The 20,501-nt window shown below is 45.1% G+C and overlaps 2 protein-coding genes and 2 long non-coding RNA genes across 4 annotated transcripts; 2 read left to right on the top strand and 2 right to left on the bottom strand.

The window, feature by feature from the left end:
- Positions 1-1,998: 1,998 nt before the first annotated feature.
- Positions 1,999-5,656, bottom strand: LOC134017678 (zinc finger protein 271-like). Its single transcript, XM_062457619.1, has 2 exons — positions 5,178-5,656; positions 1,999-4,612 (listed from the first exon to the last, which is right to left on the bottom strand). The coding sequence occupies exon 2, from the start codon at positions 4,395-4,397 to the stop codon at positions 2,868-2,870; it is 1,530 nt and encodes a 509-aa protein (XP_062313603.1). The 5' UTR covers positions 4,398-4,612; positions 5,178-5,656; the 3' UTR covers positions 1,999-2,867.
- Positions 5,657-8,915: 3,259 nt separating this feature from the next.
- Positions 8,916-9,461, top strand: LOC134017727 (uncharacterized). Its single transcript, XR_009929785.1, has 3 exons — positions 8,916-8,988; positions 9,072-9,178; positions 9,292-9,461. It is a non-coding gene; the product is annotated as an uncharacterized LOC134017727 (long non-coding RNA).
- Positions 9,462-13,577: 4,116 nt separating this feature from the next.
- Positions 13,578-14,584, bottom strand: LOC134017726 (uncharacterized). The gene is made up of 5 exons (XR_009929784.1): positions 14,428-14,584; positions 14,259-14,331; positions 14,069-14,175; positions 13,772-13,955; positions 13,578-13,647 (listed from the first exon to the last, which is right to left on the bottom strand). It is a non-coding gene; the product is annotated as an uncharacterized LOC134017726 (long non-coding RNA).
- Positions 14,585-15,662: 1,078 nt separating this feature from the next.
- Positions 15,663-19,043, top strand: LOC134017679 (zinc finger protein 271-like). The gene is made up of 2 exons (XM_062457620.1): positions 15,663-15,830; positions 16,394-19,043. The coding sequence occupies exon 2, from the start codon at positions 16,609-16,611 to the stop codon at positions 18,136-18,138; it is 1,530 nt and encodes a 509-aa protein (XP_062313604.1). The 5' UTR covers positions 15,663-15,830; positions 16,394-16,608; the 3' UTR covers positions 18,139-19,043.
- The last annotated feature ends 1,458 nt before the right edge of the window (positions 19,044-20,501 follow it).

Raw genomic sequence — 20,501 nt, 5'->3', positions numbered from 1 at the left:
TTTCCCAAAAATATTGTTTTTGTTGAAAAAATAAGGTTGCATTATTGATGTGTACGTCTTTACTTTAACTTCAGTAAAAAAGTGTAGTCAATAATTCCAGAGTCTTTTTAAACATGAGTATCTTTACGTGTACTTGAGTGAAGGATGTGTGAACTTCTGCCATCTCTGAGTAGGAGTCTGAAGAAAGGACAGAATTATATTAAAACTTGGATTTACACCCACACACATATGTTTCAGGACCTGGTGTGCCAAAACAAGGGATCCAGAGGCTGTCAAAGCCCCCAGTGGCCAATCCAGTCTGGGCCACTGGGGCCAAAGGGCCAATCAGGATTCACAGGTACAGATATCAAACATATTGGCAACCTAGATGTCTGTGTCTGTAAAGTCGACTTCTGAGACATGGTGTGACAACCGTATCTCCCTGTGCAGGTAGTCCAGGACCTATGGGTGCCACAGGCCAGCCAGGTGTTGACTGTACCAACCCCATTCCAGAGCACTGTGGAGAGGAAGGCTTCCCTGGGCGAGATGGAAACTCTGGTCAGAACTCCCCCCCAACCCACCCTGTACCGTTTTCTTGTCATGCAAAGTTATTATGTTGTTATTTTAATTCAGGACCACCTGGTGACATTGGGCTTGCTCTGCCAATGACTGAAGACGAGGGAGATAATGGTGCACCTGGGTTTCCTGGGCTGAAGGGGGAGAAGGGGTCTCCAGGAGTCTATGGGCTACCTGGCATTGCAGGATTACCTGGCTTCAAAGGTAACCCTTACTCTATAGCCAGCTGGTATTATGTTCGTAATTACTATTTTAATTTTAATTAATCTATTAGTTTAACCTTCATTGCTGTCAAATATATTGATGTTGACATGTGCTGTATCATGTCTAAACATGTGGGTGGCATTTTCCTTAGGTGAGATTGGTAGTCCTGGGTTAATGGGGATTCCCGGACACACAGGCCCCTCTGGAACTTGCGGCCCACCTGGATGTAAGGGGGCCCATGGCCAAAAGGGAGACCCAGGTGAGTTAATGGTGGTTATTTTGAACAATGGACACAACTGTAAACTAACGAAACACTACTACCTCCTCCTCTCTGTCTGACTGTTAGTCCTCTATCCCTTTGAGACAGAGGAGCTCAGGGAGATAGGGGGGTCTTGGGTCTACAGGGTGAGTCACAACTTCCGACGTTTACAGAGACTTAAAGGTTGGTTAGAATTGTCAAATGTGTATTGTAGTGCAACATATTTGTTACCACTACCTTACTACAAATATTGAACAAAGTTTTATTCTGATCCCATAAAAGTACTGTTGAAAGCTACATGTTAGCTCTTCTTCCTTGGTAAAGCACTGCAGAAAAATTCCATTCATGCTACAAACCTGATTTAGCCTAGTCCATCCAAACCCGGCAGAGTGCAGCAGATTATGTCCGGTGAGGATTGCATTCTATTGAAACAAATGGACAATTTTTTTTAAGAAAAACGTACATATCGTGATATATAGCCTACCGTTACCGTCCGTGCTACAAAATTATACCGTGATAACGTAAATCTTAGGAAATAGGGCTACTGCCCAGCACATATCTGTTCCAGTCTTCATCTTCCAGTGAGGTAGGAGAGAAGGGTGTAAACTGCCCTGTTATAAGGCTATCATCTGGTAAATAGGACAATAAACCCTCTGGTGGAATTTTATCATTAAAAGTCTGAGGTCAGAAGAATGTGCCTTTGCCTTCTGCTTCTGTTTATTCTTGCAGCAAGGAGGAGCAGTTCTAAAACAGTACCATAGTGATGTCTGTACGAAGAAGGGCTCTCTGAAAATGACCTGAGCACTCTTTTAAACAGTAGTTCCAGACAGTTACATAATCAGTTCAGTAGTTTATGTCTATCAAAAGAGGAACTCCACAATATGCAAGAAAGCAAACAGGTTGCAGAACTTAATACAGATGTTCAACACTAGAGACAAGCTTAAGAGCTTAAGACAAGAAAAAGGAACTTTTGTTGAAGAATCCATGCTGTGTGGGCAAAACAACCAGGGTCAAACAGTCTAATTTGTTAGACGTTTGGTCAGCAAGCGGAAACTTGAGCAATACTGTCTTAGGCCAAAAGGTTAGTTAAAACTTAAACAAAAAAATGTCCAGGCAAAAGAATAGTATAGACATCTTTTTCATCATCATTTTCTATTACAACCCTTTTATTTCAGAACCATCCAGGAGGCAGGAGAGAAGGGTGTAAACTGCTGTTATCAGGCTATCATCTTGTAAATAGGACAATAAACCCTTTTGTTTCAGAACCATGCAGTCTCTTGATCCTTTACTTGCAAATGTAAATACAGAGAAGTGTGTTGTATTCTTCAACAATGGATAAAGATCAGTGTGCATTGGACGACTTATCATCAAATTCAAATCAAGTTTATTTGTATAGCCATTTTTACAAGCGATGTCACAGAGGGCTTGACATACGCCCATAGAACTACCCCTAACCAACCGTAACCCTTTAGAAAGACAAGGAAAATTTGAGAACAAATAGAAGAAACCTTGCGAGGAGCAGTTCAGTGCTCCCCTCCTCCAAAGACAGTTGGTGAACAAAAGGTGCAGAACACAGGTTGTTCCCTGTCCCTCACCCTGTTTGCATGTGTGTTCTGTCTTGTGTGTTTGTCTAGTGTTACGGCGTTTCTCCCTAGACAAGGTTCCTAACACAGGCTAAAAAGTATTACATCAATAAAATGTGATCAACAAAATGGAAGAAACCTTGGGAGGAGCAGTCTAACAGCAGAGGATTTTAGATTTTTTAGTTGTAGGCCGGTAGTTCTTCCAGCTGTGGGTCATACAGAAGTTCTCTCAGGTGGTGACTGCTGGGACAGCTTGGCCCCAGACATCACGGCTTTGGGGTTTTTCTACAGTGGACACGGATGTGACTCTTCAGATGGCTATTTGTTTTACCTGAATAGTCACAGAGGTCACAGCTGTAGGGCTTCTCTCCAGTGTGGATCCTGCTGTGAACTGTGACACTGCTAGCACAGCTAAAGGTTTTATCACAGAGGTCACAGCTGTAGGGCTTCTCTCCAGTGTGGATTCTGCGGTGAACTGTGACACTGCTAGCACAGCTAAAGGTTTTTCCACAGATATCACAGCTGTAGGGCTTCTCTCCAGTGTGGATTCTGCGGTGAACTGTGAAATTGCTAACACTGCTAAAGGTTTTATCACAGAGGTCACAGCTGTAGGGCTTCTCTCCAGTGTGGATTCTGCGGTGAACTGTGACACTGCTAGCACAGCTAAAGGTTTTATCACAGAGGTCACAGCTGTAGGGCTTCTCTCCAGTGTGGATCCTGCTATGAGCTCTGACCTGGCCAGCCTGGCTAAAGGATTTACCACAGACGTCACAGCTGTAGGGCTTCTCTCCAGTGTGGATCTTGCGGTGAACTGTGAAATTGCCAGCGTGCCTAAAGGTTTTTCCACAGAGGTCACAGCTGTAGGGCTTCTCTCCAGTGTGGATCCTGCTGTGAACTATGAAATTTCTATAACTGCTAAAGGTTTTATCACAGAGGTAACAGCTGTAGCACTTCCCTCCAGTGTGGATCCTGCTGTGAACTATGAAATTTCTGTACCTGCTAAAGGTTTTATCACAGAGGTAACAGCTGTAGCACTTCTCTCCAGTGTGGATTCTGCTGTGAACTGTGAAACTGTTAGCATGGCTAAAGGTTTTACCACAGAGGTCACAGCTGTAGGGCTTCTCTCCAGTGTGGATTCTGCGGTGAACTGTGAAACTGTTAGCATGGCTAAAGGTTTTATCACAGAGGTCACAGCTGTAGGGCTTCTCTCCAGTGTGGGTTCTGCTGTGAACTGTGAAACTGCCATTACTGCTAAAGGTTTTACCACAGAGGTCACAGCTGTAGGGCTTCTCTCCAGTGTGGATTCTGCGGTGAACTGTGAAACTGCTATTACTGCTAAAGGTTTTACCACAGAGGTCACAGCTGTAGGGCTTCTCTCCAGTGTGGATTTTGCGGTGATCTGTGAAATTGCTAGCACGGCTAAAGGTTTTGCCACAGAGGTCACAGCTGTAGGGCTTCTCTCCAGTGTGGATCCTGCTATGAGCTCTGAAATGACCAGCCTGGCTAAAGGTTTTTCCACAGAGGTCACAGCTGTAGGGCTTCTCTCCAGTGTGGGTCCTGCGGTGAACTGTGAAATTGGAAGCCTGGCTAAAGGTTTTATCACAGAGGTCACAGCTGTAGGGCTTCTCTCCAGTGTGGATTCTGCAGTGAATTGTTAAACTGCTAGCACGGCTAAAGGTTTTACCACAGAGGTCACAGCTGTAGGACTTCTCTCCAGTGTGGATCTTCATGTGCTTCTTAAGGTTACTAGATGAGGAAAGGCTCTTCCCACATGTATCACAGTGATGTGTCTCCATAACTCAGCTCTCTCTTTGTTCTCTGTCTGGTCTCTCTGGATCCTGTATCTAGAGTCTGGAAGCTTGTTTCTCTGGTTTATCCTCTGTGTGGTTACTGCTGTGTCTGGTTGAGTCTCTCTATGGTTGAGTCTATCTCTGTAGTCTCTCTGGAGCCTTAAGGTGTCTTCTCTGTCTAGTCTCCACCCATGATCAAGTATGATTGGCCAGTAGGGGATCTGGAAGAAACAGTTCCAAGTTAATGACAACTCAGCTTTCACATATGAAAGAACTCTTTTGTCTGTCATAATGTCCACTTTGCATATGTAATGTTGATCATTTGGTGAGAGGTGGAAGTTTTTCTGATTTATCTTTTACTGGAGAAACTCACAACACTGATAAAAACGTAATCTCTTGCATACAACTCATACTAATTTGGTTTTCTTCAAAATAATAATAGCCTATATGATTAATTACTACACATTAAGCATTACATGTAAATTAACAATAAAATGACTGGATTGTAATTGCAAAGTTTTAAATCCAATAATATTAATGTACTATATTGCATGTGTGTCATTGTCTATACAAAACGGATAGATACAACATAGAAAATAAATGACAGAATGTTTATGAGCACTCAACTTATATTGGCTCTACCGCAGCAATACAGAATCAAATCAAATCAAAATGTATTTGTATAACCCTTTTTACACGCAAGCATGTCACAGAGGGCTTCACATACGCCCATAGAACTGCCCCTCAACCAACCTAAACCCTCCAGGAAGACAAGGAAAAACTCACTGGAGGAGAAAAAATTGAAGAAACATTGGGAGAAGCAATTCAGTGAGGGATCCCCTCCTCCAGAGACGGGTGGTGAAAGAGAGGAGCAGAACACAGGCTTAACAGTCATACAGCAGGGAAATGTCAATGTGTTAAATACCTTGAGACTCACAAGACTGTCTGCATCTACATAACATAAAATCATATTACACACACTTTCCACAACGTACTAACAAATCCCCATTAATAAAGACAAACACTGAGTCTAGCTAACATCACAATCGAAGTAAAGCTAGGCTAGCTAGAGCTAGCTACTGTAGCACCGAAATGAGTTTAAAACCAAGCACAACGTCGCAAATCCTGGATACAACGCCAAAAGCAACGCATATAATGCTACAGTAGCACTTACCTTCATAGCTGTTAAAAAATAGCTTAACTTTAGCCTACGTATCTCCATGATAAACTACATTGATTTAGAGCTCACGTAACCGTGGATACAAACAAAATACTTTTAGTCAATGATGCAACCACTCAAGATGCAGTTGCACATTTGAAACACCAGACACCATAAAGGTAAAAAAGCTATAATGATAGGATTCTTCTCACCAGATCACTGTTGATACAGCCGACAATATCAATATGAATCAGTTTACATTTCATACTGCTTGAAGCTGTTTGCTTGCGTGTCAAGATAGTAGCCTTGGTAACCACATTTGAGAAAAGTTGACCAAATATGTTCATTACTGCTTATGTAGTTGATGTGATGGATGAGCTGGTAAGAGATCAGTCTGATTGCGGGTCATTCAGTTGGTGTTTAGGAACCCATACCCTGTGCTCTGTGATTTCGGCGGGTCTGTACTGCACAGCAGGAGAGCCAGGGGAACCAGAGCAAGATGGAGACCTAGGTCCACCTAGGGGTAGAGGATTCCCAGGTTTCAAAGGTGACTTTTGGTTATTTATCCATTTGTGTGTTGATTGATTCATTCACTTATCTTTCATGCACCTTGTTTAGTAAATGTCATTGATCATATCAATATAGTACAAAGTTAGCTTTTGGCTTCCTCATCTTCCCCATCACAGCACGAGTTCCAAATAAAATTGGGAAAAAATCACAAAAACAATTTCCCATGCATTTCAGTAGAATTTCAGTATATCTCCAGTCAGTGATCTATTTACATTTGACACACTCACATCATTGCTACCGCTCACATCTGTTGCAGTGTGTGGGGGCGAACACTGAGGTGTGTGTGTCCTGGTGTCTGTAGGTAGTGCTGGTGCCTGTGACTGTGGACCTTCAATACCTCTGGTGGTGGAGCCTGGTCCTATCGGGCCCCCAGGGTTGCCTGGGTTACCTGGCATCTCAGGGGCAACTGGACTGAGAAGCGATAGCAGTTTGTCAGGAGAACACGGAGAACGTGGACCAGCCGTGAGTGGCGATATCGCTCCTCATTTGCCTTAGATCATCCGATGTTCCCTCGTTCATGAACAAAAACGTTTATTATACCGTCTGTTTATCTGCCAGGATCTGCGGGCGTGCTTGGACTGCACTGACTGGGACATGTTCACGACTGCTACCAATAGTCTGGATGAGCTCACAGAGGCTGTGACATCATACATCAGCTTCTGTGAGGACTGCTGTATACCAACACGCACCAGGGTAAGCTACAACAACGACAAACCCTGGTTTACAGCTAAACTCAGAACGTTGAGGTCAGAGAAAGAGGCCGCGTTTAGGAGTGGGGACAAAGACAGTTTCAAGGAGTCGAAGAACAGGTTTAGCAAGGCGGTGAGGGAGGCTAAACGACTGTACTCAGAGAGACTAAAACACCAATTCTCTGCAAACGACTCTGCTTCTGTCTGGAGAGGGCTCAGGCAGATTACCAACTACAAGCCCAGAGCCCCCCACTCCACTAACGACTCCCGCCTGGCCAACGACCTGAATGAGTTCTACTGCAGATTTGAAAGACAATTGGACAGTCCTGAACTACCCCTTCCCACCCAGGAGGCCTCCCACCTCCCCCCCTCTACAGTGACAACTCTCTCCATTCAGGAGGGTGAAGTTAACAGACTTTTCAAGAGGCAGAATCCCCGCAAAGCAGCTGGGCCGGACTCTGTCTCTCCAGCCACCCTCAAGCACTGCGCTGACCAGCTGTCTCCGGTGTTTACCTACATCTTTAACACCTCCCTTGAGACATGCCATGTGCCAGCCTGTCTCAAGTCCTCCACCATCATCCCTGTGCCCAAAAAGCCAAGGCCAACAGGACATAATGACTACAGACCCGTCGCCCTGACCTCTGTGGTAATGAAGTCTTTCGAGCGCCTGGTGCTGGCACACCTTAAATCCATCACTGACCCTCTACTGGACCCCCTGCAGTTTGCCTACAGAGCCAACAGGTCTGTGGACGATGCAGTTAACATGGCCCTCCACTTCACCCTACAGCACCTGGACTCCCCAGCATCCTATGCCAGGATCCTGTTTGTGGACTTCAGCTCTGCCTTCAATACCATCATCCCCGCCCTGCTTCAGGACAAGCTCTCCCAGCTGAACGTGCCTGATTCCACCTGCAGGTGGATCACAGACTTCCTGTCTGACAGGAAGCAGTGTGTTAAGCTGGGAACACAAGTCTCTGACTCCCGGTCCATCAGCACCGGATCACCTCAGGGCTGCGTCCTTTCTCCTCTGCTCTTCTCCCTGTACACCAACAGTTGCACCTCCAGTCATCCTTCCGTCAAACTCCTGAAGTTTGCGGACGACACCACCCTTATTGGGTTCATCTCTGGTGGAGACGAGTCTGATTATAGGTGGGAAGCGGGTGACCTGGTGCAGCCAGAACAACTTAGAGCTCAATGCTCTTAAGACAGTGGAGATGGTTGTGGACTTCAGGAGGAACACAGCCCCACTCACCCCCATCACCCTGTGTGACTCCCCAGTCAACACTGTGGAGTCCTTCCGCTTCCTGGGCATTATCCTCTCCCAGGACCTCAAGTGGGAACTGAACATCAGCTCCCTCATCAAGAAAGCACAACAGAGGATGTACTTCCTTCGGCAGCTGAAGAAGTTCAACCTGCCAAAGACAATGATGGTGCACTTCTACTCATCATTACGCCATCATTGAGTCCATCCTCACCTCCTCCATCACCGTCTGGTACGCTGCTGCCACTGCCAAGGACAAGAGCAGACTGCAGCGTATCATCCGCACTGCTGAGAAGGTGATTGGCTGCAATCTGCCTACCCTCGAGGACCTGCACACCTCGAGGACCCTGAGGCGAGCGAGGAAGATTGTGGCCGACTCCTCCCACCCTGGACACTCCCTGTTTCAGTCACTCCCCTCCGGCAGAAGGCTGCGGTCCATCAGGACCAATACCTCACGCCACAAAAACAGTTTCTTCCCTTCCACTGTTGGCCTCTTCAACAAGGCCAAGGGACCACACTGACTCTAATGACTTCTTGCTTAAAACACACTGCTTTTTGCACTGCATTACAAAATGGTATCTTGTACATTTGTATTTTTTGTAATATTTGTATTTTTGTATTTTTATATTGTAATTTACGGCAACTTATATTTTATTTTATTGTATATTTAATTCTATTCTAATCCCACTTAGTACTGCTAGTTTATGTACCCTTAGTATAGATAGTCCACATATTTAAATTTTAGGTATATGTTTATTGTATGCAACTTCCTGCCAAAGCAAATTCCTTGTCTGTGCAAACTTTCATGGCGAATAAATCCCATTCTGATTCTTATTCTGATTCAGGGATTGCCTGGGTTTCCAGGGGCTCGAGGTTTCAAAGGTCCAAAAGGGGACATCTACATAATGGATATCAAAGGTAAGGGCACATGTGAAAGAATCTTGTTTTGATATGAGTTTTGTGACTTTGAATGGAAATATGTTGGTCTACATTGTCTCTAGGAAAGAAGGGAGCAATGGGCCCCTGAGGGCCTCCTGGTCAACAGGGAGCCACAGGAATGAGGGGACAAGATGGTTTCTCAGGCGCACCTGGCGATGAAGCCCCAGAGGTATGTCTCCCAGTTCTGTCAGCTGGGTTCAGTGTGCCAGTCTACAAATGAACATGGACCAAAATTAAATGTTTTTCCTGTTTGTCTGTTGGTTCTCCGTCTGACTGAAACAGGGGGATAGCTATCCAGGGTTTCCTGGTGAGAGAGGCTATCCAGGATTCGATGGGCCTAAAGGGTTCCCCGGGCCCGCTGGTTCCCCAGGTTTGGATGTCATAGGTGCTGTGTGACTCAGGGGGCCCCCGGGGGATGCGGGACCCCCAGGATTCAGGGGGCCTGTTGGCCCAAAAGGAGTCCAAGGTTAGGAGCCTGCTCAGTACCTTACTTTGTAATTAATGTGTGATATTATTGTAATGATCTCGTCTGTACTAATGACTGTCCTCCATTTAGTCTTTTCCTTCCCTGGCCCCCTTGTTGACTGAAGGAAATACTCTGCCCTGTGTGCCCAGTAACCCTGGAGCACCTGGAGAGAAGGGCGATGCCGGAGAACAAGGTAATGTTGCCTAACCACTGTCTTCTCACCGGGGTTGGGGTTGTTTGTTTTTTTATCCAGTAATGAAGAAATGAAGAACATGTATGTGCTCTCTAAGACTCGCTGGTGGGACAGGTCCCCCTGGGTACAGAGGACTTTCTGGACCTGACGGCGCAAAGGGACAGAAAGGAGACTTAGGGCAGGCAGGACCTACTGGAATCAAAGGTATTTTTTGGTAGGGCCAATAGGATTCACTGGACCACTGGGCCTATCAGGACCTAAGGGAGTTCCAGGGCCACCTGGTCCAACTGGATTAACAGGTACCAGAAACAGACAATATGCAAATCCATATTCCTTGTATCTCAACTTTAGTTTTATAGGTGCTGATGGTGGTAACTATATTAGATCGAAAGGATTGTGTCAGTTGTTAATCATTGAGGAAATAGTATTACATGACGTGCATAGTTTGAAGGACTGCCATTGCCCAGGTGAAGCAGGTTTGCCAGGTTACCCGGGGATTAAAGGGGAGTGTGGAGAGAGTGGTGCTACAGGCAGACCTGGATCTCCTGGACCCCCTCCGTGGAGTGTGAAAGCGGGGCCAAAGGCATTGCAGGGGCCCCTGGACCAGTAGGGGACATAGGCCCTCCAGGTAAGTACTGCCTACATGTATGTGTTCATCACAGGCACCTGTGATGAGGAAAAACTAGGATTTGGTCTGTTGGCAGGCAGTCAGGTCATTCTGTGTGTGGATGTATCAGGTTGTGCTGGTGTGAAAGGTGATGTCAGGAGGGGACTCAGGTGTACCAGGAGCTGATGGACAGAAATGTTAGAGAAACAGTGCTCTACCAAGCAAAGAGAGCTTGCTTTTCCAACAATGTATTACACAGTACATCACATTTTCCTCATGTGGCAGACACTTTTATCCAAAGCAACATACCAATAGTGCATTTAGAACGTACAGCAGTACAACGCGCCAAAAGGCTAGGCCTGGATTAATTACCCCAATGTGACTTCTAATGTGAAGGTCAGAGAAGTACACCTGGAAGAGAGGGATCCTTAGGGGAACCAGGGAGGAACGGAGCCCTAGGACCTCCAGGGAGGAAAGGGGAGAAGGGGTTCGACGGCCAACCAGGCTTCCCTGGAGACGAAGGAGTCAAAGAAGGAAAGGGTATGTTTCAGCTATGGGGATCTCAGCTAGGATCGAGGCCTGCCTCACAGACATCGCCGCCTGGATGACCGAGCACCACCTCCAGCTAAACCTCGCCAAAACAGAACTCCTCATCATCCCGGCCAAACCCTCCATCTCCCACGATCTCTCAATCACCCTGGGATCGGCGACGGTGACCCCTTCATCCTCTGCTAGGAACCTCGGGGTGACCATGGATGACGAGCTCTCCCTCACAGCCCACATTGCTGCGGTCTCCCAGTCGTGTAGATTCACCCTCTACAACATCCGGAAGATCAGGAGATACCTGTCTGAGCATTCCACCCAGCTGCTAGTCCGAGCACTTGTCCTCTCAAAGTTGGACTACTGCAACTCGCTGCTCGCCGGTCTCCCAGCATGCGCAGCCCGCCCTCTCCAGAGGATTCAGAACGCGGCGGCCCGTCTGGTCTTCAATCTACCCAGACGCTCCCATGTTACCCCGCTCCTCATCTCCCTCCACTGGCTTCCCATCACGGCCCGTATCAGATTCAAGACTCTGGTACGGACCTTCCGAGCGGTGAACGGGACTGCACCCGACTACATCAAGTCTCTCCTCCAGCCTTACACAACCCCCCCCCCCCCCCCCCCCCGCCACCTACGGTCTTCTTCTGACAACCGTCTGGTGGTCACACCGCTCAAGAGCGCCCGGTCCCAACACAAGCTCTTCTCCTGTCTGGCCCCCCAATGGTGGAATCAACTCCCCACTTCCATCAGAGACACTGACTGTCTCTCCACCTTCAAGAAAAGGCTCAAGACGCACTTGTTCCGGGAGTACAACGGTACTTAGGAATGGTTCGCTTGACCCGATGTTAGTTTCCTCAAGGATCACAATGACTCTTGCTTAGAGACTTGTTGCTCTTGTGGTTAGTGGTAACTGACTTAAATTTTTGTACTCGCTGTGATATATTGTTTTATTATTGTTGCTTGCTTTTTTTTTCCACAGGTACACTTGCACTTATAGCAGTTCATGTTGTTTAATTGTAACTTGTTTAACTACATGCTCTTATGGTTCTTCCCTTTGGCACTTATTTTTGGTTGTTCACAATGTGTGCTTCATGTTTTGGCTACTCGCAATGTTTTGTGGCTATCTCGTTGTTATGATCAGTGACCTATGCACTTTGTAAAGCTCTTTCTTGGAAGTCGCTTTGGATAAAAGCGTCTGCTAAATGAATAAATGTAAATGTAATGGAGTTTAGTTAAACTGTAGACATGCATGGAGTCCATTCAAGGCTAATCATAGAAATGCAGGACTGTTGTGCAAATCAGCAATGTAATGTTAGCGTAGAAAACTAGCAATTTTTAAAAATGTTTCAATTAAGAACATGGTTGCAAATATACATGTACAGGACTGTGTAGAGCACAAAACAAGACTGTCATAATTTTTTAATCAATTATTTACATTTACATTTAGTAATTTAGCAGACGCTCTTATCCAGAGCGACTTACAGTAAGTACAGGGACATTCCCCCGAGGCAAGTAGGGTGAAGTGCCTTGCCCTAGGACACAACGTCAGTTTGCATGACCGGGAATCGAACTGGCAACCTTCGGATTACTATCCCGATTCCCTCACCGCTCAGCCACCTGACTGGCTTAAGCCGAAAATATTACTTTTATGGGACTCTCTGGATGATCTGTCTGCCATTGTTGCAGGTTGAGCAGGATTCACATACCCCTAGGTTTCAAGTAAGCTCCCGAAAACACTTGGTTTTAAGGGGTGTATACCCCTTCGTCTTAGCCCTACCCCTTGCTCAAAAAGAGTATTGGGACACCACTTAATCTCATGTGAATGCGCAAAACTAAGGGCTAGGGGTAAGGGGTAGGGGTAAGACAGTATTGGGATTCGGCCTTACTCCCTGAGAGGGGAATGACAGTGTGTAGCTACCTCGGATCATGCTTTGGGAAACACATACAGTACATACTAATTAAACGGATAATTAATTAGTTAATAGTTAATATAGTTAATAGTTGATATTGTGGAGTGATACGTGTGTAAACAGATTTGAGTCTTTCTCTCACCTCGTTGCCCAGTGAAACAGTCATGACCAGGTGAACCCAGGAGGACCTGGTGATCCTTTGATGGGGATAGCATTAGTGTTTCCATGGTCCCCAATGGCCCCTCTGCTACCTGGAAGATAAGCTCCTAACGTCATAAACCATTCGATTCCATTTGCCCTGATGCTAGCTAAAATACTGAGATAAGATAAACATTTACATTTATGCATTAAGCAGAAGCTTTTATCCAAAGCGACTTCCAAGAGAGAGCTTTACAAAAGAGCATAGGTCACTGATCATAACAACGAGATAGCCCCAAACATTGCGAGCAGCCAAAACATGAAGCATACATTGTGGAAAACCAAATAAGTGCCAAAGGGAAGAACCATAAGAGCATGCAGTTAAACAAGTTACAATTGAACAACATGAAACTCCCCACAAGAGTGCAAGAGTGTACCTGTAGAAAAAACTCCCTTAGGTCCTGATAGGCCCAGTGGTCCAGTGAATCCTATTGGCCCTACCAAAAAATACCTTTGATTCCAGTAGGTCCTGCCTGCCCTAAGTCTCCTTTCTGTCCCTTTGCGCCGTCAGGTCCAGAAAGTCCTCTGTACCCAGGGGGACCTGTCCCACCAGCGAGTCTTAGAGAGCACATACATGTTCTTCATTTCTTCATTACTGGATAAAAAAACAAACAACCCCAACCCCGGTGAGAAGACAGTGGTTAGGCAACATTACCTTGTTCTCCGGCATCGCCCTTCTCTCCAGGTGCTCCAGGGTTACTGGGCACACAGGGCAGAGTATTTCCTTCAGTCAACAAGGGGGCCAGGGAAGGAAAAGACTAAATGGAGGACAGTCATTAGTACAGACGAGATCATTACAATAATATCACACATTAATTACAAAGTAAGGTACTGAGCAGGCTCCTAACCTTGGACTCCTTTTGGGCCAACAGGCCCCCTGAATCCTGGGGGTCCCGCATCCCCCGGGGGCCCCCTGAGTCACACAGCACCTATGACATCCAAACCTGGGGAACCAGCGGGCCCGGGGAACCCTTTAGGCCCATCGAATCCTGGATAGCCTCTCTCACCAGGAAACCCTGGATAGCTATCCCCCTGTTTCAGTCAGACGGAGAACCAACAGACAAACAGGAAAAACATTTAATTTTGGTCCATGTTCATTTGTAGACTGGCACACTGAACCCAGCTGACAGAACTGGGAGACATACCTCTGGGGCTTCATCGCCAGGTGCGCCTGAGAAACCATCTTGTCCCCTCATTCCTGTGGCTCCCTGTTGACCAGGAGGCCCTCAGGGGCCCATTGCTCCCTTCTTTCCTAGAGACAATGTAGACCAACATATTTCCATTCAAAGTCACAAAACTCATATCAAAACAAGATTCTTTCACATGTGCCCTTACCTTTGATATCCATTATGTAGATGTCCCCTTTTGGACCTTTGAAACCTCGAGCCCCTGGAAACCCAGGCAATCCCTGGCAGATAAACAGACGGTATAATAAACGTTTTTGTTCATGAACGAGGGAACATTGGATGATCTAAGGCAAATGAGGAGCGATATCGCCACTCACGGCTGGTCCACGTTCTCCGTGTTCTCCTGACAAACTGCTATCGCTTCTCAGTCCAGTTGCCCCTGAGATGCCAGGTAACCCAGGCAACCCTGGGGGCCCGATAGGACCAGGCTCCACCACCAGAGGTATTGAAGGTCCACAGTCACAGGCACCAGCACTACCTACAGACACCAGGACACACACACCTCAGTGTTCGCCCCCACACACTGCAACAGATGTGAGCGGTCGCAATGATGTGAGTGTGTCAAATGTAAATAGATCACTGACTGGAGATATACTGAAATTCTACTGAAATGCATGGGAAAATGTGTTTTTGTGATTTTTTCCCAATTTTATTTGGAACTCGTGCTGTGATGGGGAAGATGAGGAAGCCAAAAGCTAACTTTGTACTATATTGATATGATCAATGACATTTACTAAACAAGGTGCATGAAAGATAAGTGAATGAATCAATCAACAAACAAATGGATAAATAACCTAAAGTCACTTTGTAACCTGGCAATCCTCTACCCCTAGGTGGACCTAGGTCTCCATCTTGCTCTGGTTCCCCTGGCTCTCCTGCTGTGCAGTACAGACCCGCCAAAATCACAGATCACAGGGGATGGGTTCCTAAACACCAAATGAATGACCCGCAATCAGACTGATCTCTTACCAGCTCATCCATCACATCAACTACATAAGCAGTAATGAACATATTTGGTCAACTTTTCTCAAATGTGGTTACCAAGGCTACTATCTTGACCCGCAAGCAAACAGCTTCAAGCAGTATGAAATGTAAACTGATTCATATTGATATTGTCGGCTGTATCAACAGTGATCTGGTGAGAAGAATCCTATCATTATAGCCTTTTTACCTTTATGGTGTCACCTGGTGTTTCAAATGTGCAACTGCATCTTGAGTGGTTGCATCATTGACTAAAAGTATTTTGTTTGTATCCACGGTTACGTGAGCTCTAAATCAATGTAGTTTATCATGGAGATACGTAGGCTAAAGTTAAGCTCTTTTTAACAGCTATGAAGGTAAGTGCTACTGTAGCATTATATGCGTTGCTTTTGCTGTTGTATCCAGGATTTGTTGTGCTTGGTTTTAAACTCATTTCGGTGCTACAGTAGCTAGCTCTAGCTAGCCTAGCTTTACTTCGATTGTGATGTTAGCTAGACTCAGTGTTTGTCTTTATTAATGGGGATTTGTTGGTACGTTGTGGAAAGTGTGTGTAATATGATGTTATGTTATGTAGATGCAGACAGTCTTGTGAGTCTCAAGGTATTTAACACATTGACATTTCCCTGCTGTATGACTGTTAAGCCTGTGTTCTGCTCCTCTCTTTCACCACCCGTCTCTGGAGGAGGGGATCCCTCACTGAATTGCTTCTCCCACTGTTTCTTCAGTTTTTTCTCCTCCAGTGAGTTTTTCCTTGTCTTCCTGGAGGGTTTAGGTTGGTTGAGGGGCAGTTCTATGGGCGTATGTGAAGCCCTCTGTGACATGCTTGCGTGTAAAAAGGGTTATACAAATACATTTTGATTTGATTCTGTATTGCTGCGGTAGAGCCAATATAAGTTGAGTGCTCATAAACATTCTGTCATTTATTTTCTATGTTGTATCTATCCGTTTTGTATAGACAATGACACACATGCAATATAGTATATTAATATTATTGGATTTAAAACTTTGCAATTACAATCCAGTCATTTTATTGTTAATTTACATGTAATGCTTAATGTGTAGTAATTAATCATATAGGCTATTATTATTTTGAAGAAAACCAAATTAGTATGAGGAGTTGTATGCAAGAGATTACGTTTTTATCAGTGTTGTGAGTTTCTCCAGTAAAAGATAAATCAGAAAAACTTCCACCTCTCACCAAATGATCAACATTACATATGCAAAGTGGACATTATGACAGACAAAAGAGTTCTTTCATATGTGAAAGCTGAGTTGTCATTAACTTGGAACTGTTTCTTCCAGATCCCCTACTGGCCAATCATACTTGATCATGGGTGGAGACTAGACAGAGAAGACACCTTAAGGCTCCAGAGAGACTACAGAGATAGACTCAACCATAGAGAGACTCAACCAGACACAGCAGTAACCACACAGAGGATAAACCAGAGAAACAAGCTTCCAGACTCTAGATACAGGATCCAGAGAGACCAGACAGAGAACAAAGAGAGAGCTGAGTTATGGAGACACATCACTGTGATACATGTGGGAAGAGCCTTTCCTCATCTAGTAACCTTAAGAAGCACATGAAGATCCACACTGGAGAGAAGTCCTACAGCTGTGACCTCTGTGGTAAAACCTTTAGCCGTGCTAGCAGTTTAACAATTCACTGCAGAATCCACACTGGAGAGAAGCCCTACAGCTGTGACCTCTGTGATAAAACCTTTAGCCAGGCTTCCAATTTCACAGTTCACCGCAGGACCCACACTGGAGAGAAGCCCTACAGCTGTGACCTCTGTGGAAAAACCTTTAGCCAGGCTGGTCATTTCAGAGCTCATAGCAGGATCCACACTGGAGAGAAGCCCTACAGCTGTGACCTCTGTGGCAAAACCTTTAGCCGTGCTAGCAATTTCACAGATCACCGCAAAATCCACACTGGAGAGAAGCCCTACAGCTGTGACCTCTGTGGTAAAACCTTTAGCAGTAATAGCAGTTTCACAGTTCACCGCAGAATCCACACTGGAGAGAAGCCCTACAGCTGTGACCTCTGTGGTAAAACCTTTAGCAGTAATGGCAGTTTCACAGTTCACAGCAGAACCCACACTGGAGAGAAGCCCTACAGCTGTGACCTCTGTGATAAAACCTTTAGCCATGCTAACAGTTTCACAGTTCACCGCAGAATCCACACTGGAGAGAAGCCCTACAGCTGTGACCTCTGTGGTAAAACCTTTAGCCATGCTAACAGTTTCACAGTTCACAGCAGAATCCACACTGGAGAGAAGTGCTACAGCTGTTACCTCTGTGATAAAACCTTTAGCAGGTACAGAAATTTCATAGTTCACAGCAGGATCCACACTGGAGGGAAGTGCTACAGCTGTTACCTCTGTGATAAAACCTTTAGCAGTTATAGAAATTTCATAGTTCACAGCAGGATCCACACTGGAGAGAAGCCCTACAGCTGTGACCTCTGTGGAAAAACCTTTAGGCACGCTGGCAATTTCACAGTTCACCGCAAGATCCACACTGGAGAGAAGCCCTACAGCTGTGACGTCTGTGGTAAATCCTTTAGCCAGGCTGGCCAGGTCAGAGCTCATAGCAGGATCCACACTGGAGAGAAGCCCTACAGCTGTGACCTCTGTGATAAAACCTTTAGCTGTGCTAGCAGTGTCACAGTTCACCGCAGAATCCACACTGGAGAGAAGCCCTACAGCTGTGACCTCTGTGATAAAACCTTTAGCAGTGTTAGCAATTTCACAGTTCACCGCAGAATCCACACTGGAGAGAAGCCCTACAGCTGTGATATCTGTGGAAAAACCTTTAGCTGTGCTAGCAGTGTCACAGTTCACCGCAGAATCCACACTGGAGAGAAGCCCTACAGCTGTGACCTCTGTGATAAAACCTTTAGCTGTGCTAGCAGTGTCACAGTTCACAGCAGGATCCACACTGGAGAGAAGCCCTACAGCTGTGACCTCTGTGACTATTCAGGTAAAACAAATAGCCATCTGAAGAGTCACATCCGTGTCCACTGTAGAAAAACCCCAAAGCCGTGATGTCTGGGGCCAAGCTGTCCCAGCAGTCACCACCTGAGAGAACTTCTGTATGACCCACAGCTGGAACTACCGGCCTACAAATAAAAATCTAAAATCATCTGCTGTTAGACTGCTCCTCCCAAGGTTTCTTCCATTTTGTTGATCAACTTTTATTGATGTAATACTTTTTAGCCTGTGTTAGGAACCTTGTCTAGGGGGAAACGCCGTAACACTAGACAAACACAAGACAGAACACACATGCAAACAGGGCGAGGGACAGGGAACAACCTGTGTTCTGCACCTTTTGTTCACCAACTGTCTTTGGAGGAGGGGAGCACTGAACTGCTCCTCGCAAGGTTTCTTCTATTCGTTCTCAAATTTTCCTTGTCTTTCTAAAGGGTTACGGTTGGTTAGGGGTAGTTCTATGGGTGTATGTCAAGTCCTCTGTGACATCGCTTGTAAAAATGGCTATACAAATAAACTTGATTTGAATTTGATAAGTCGTCCAATGCACACTGATCTTTATCCATTGTTGAAGAATACAACACACTTCTCTGTATTTACATTTGCAAGTAAAGAGTCAAGAGACTGGATGGTTCTGAAACAAAAGGGTTTATTGTCCTATTTACAAGATGATAGCCTGATAACAGCAGTTTACACCCTTCTCTCCTGCCTCCTGGATGGTTCTGAAATAAAAGGGTTGTAATAGAAAATTACTTTCTTTAAGATGTCTATACTATTCTTTTGCCTAGACATCTTTTTGTTTAGGTTTTAACTTCTGTAAAGCTATATTAACCTTTTGGCCTAAGACAGTATTGCTTAACCCTTGTCTTATCTTCGGGTCATTCTGACCCATCAGTCATTGTGACCCACCGTCGTATTGCGACAAATTTACCGCATACAAAGACAAAGTGAAGCATTTTCTTTTAACCCTTGTGTTATCTTCGGGTCATTCTGACCCATCAGTCATTGTGACCCACCGTCGTATTGCGACAAATTTACCTCATACAAAAACAAAGTGAAGCATTTTCTTTTAACTGTCGGGCTGTCTCAGACCCCCCACATTGGAATGGTTAAAAGAAAATTATTTTTATTTGTTTTTGTATTGGGTAAAATTGGGTAAACACAACAATGGTTCGTTATGAACCTTTGGGTCATGTGACCCGAAGGCAGCACGAGGGTTAACAGCTAGGCTGTCTCAGACCCCCCACATTGCAAAGGTTAAAAGAAAATTATTTTAATTTGTTTTTGTATTGGGTAAAATTGGGTAAACACAACGATGGTTCGTTATGAACCACAGGATGTGACCCGAAGGCAGCACGAGGGTTAAGTTTCCGCTTGCTGACCAAACGTCTAACAAATTAGACTGTTTGACCCTGGTTGTTTTGCCCACACAGCATGGATTCTTCAACACAAGTTCCCTTTTCTTGTCTTAACCCTCGTGCTGCCTTCGGGTCACATGACCCAAAGGTTCATAACGAACCATCGTTGTGTTTACCCAATTTTACCCAATACAAAAACAAATTAAAATAATTTTCTTTTAACCTTTGCAATGTGGGGGGTCTGAGACAGCCTAGCTGTTAAAAGAAAATGCTTCACTTTGTCTTTGTATGCGGTAAATTTGTAGCAATACGACGGTGGGTCACAATGACTGATGGGTCAGAATGACCCGAAGATAACACAAGGGTTAAGCTCCGTCTCTAGTGTTGAACATCTGTATTACAGTTTTTCAATACCTCAGTTCAATACCTTTAACAAGTTTTCTAAACTCTTAACGCACCAACACACCTACCACACACAATTGGCAAAACTGTTAATTTCATGCTCAAAATCACACATTGTAAACTAAACTCAAACACTAATTGTCATAACACAAAAATACACTAAACATGACACCATGTCTACCAAACACTAACACATGTTCTCTTTTCACAGGAACATTTAGTCAATCATAGCACAATGTCATAAAAACACTAACATCAGATGGAATTACAGAAACTGCATTCATTTATGCAGGTATGTGTCAGGTCTCACAGTATATGGATTATAGATTGTGTTTGCGATGCAGTTTCTTTTGACGCCTCTACATTTTTGTTTTGTTGGGTTTTGTAAATGCATGAATTTTGTTTCTTTTGATGCAGAAATTCAGAACAAAAAATGAATGACCCATCTCAGAGAAGCTTTATAGAATGTACGGTTACAGTATTGAAGAAAAGAAGACAGAAACATAATTGCTGCAGTAAAGGCTTCATTTGCAACAGGACATTACTGCAAGAAATATGCTATATAGCTTCCATTTACAGTATTACACTAGCTCTGGCCCTTCTCTGAGCGCCACCACACATTCTAACTCCTCTCCCTCTCCCTTGCCCCACTCCTCTCCC

The sequence above is a fragment of the Osmerus eperlanus genome, chromosome 3 (genome assembly GCF_963692335.1).
Source record: "Osmerus eperlanus chromosome 3, fOsmEpe2.1, whole genome shotgun sequence".
NCBI lineage: Eukaryota > Metazoa > Chordata > Actinopteri > Osmeriformes > Osmeridae > Osmerus > Osmerus eperlanus.
The sequence above is the reverse complement of the archived record's forward strand: the minus strand, read 5'-3'. Positions and strand labels throughout refer to the sequence as shown.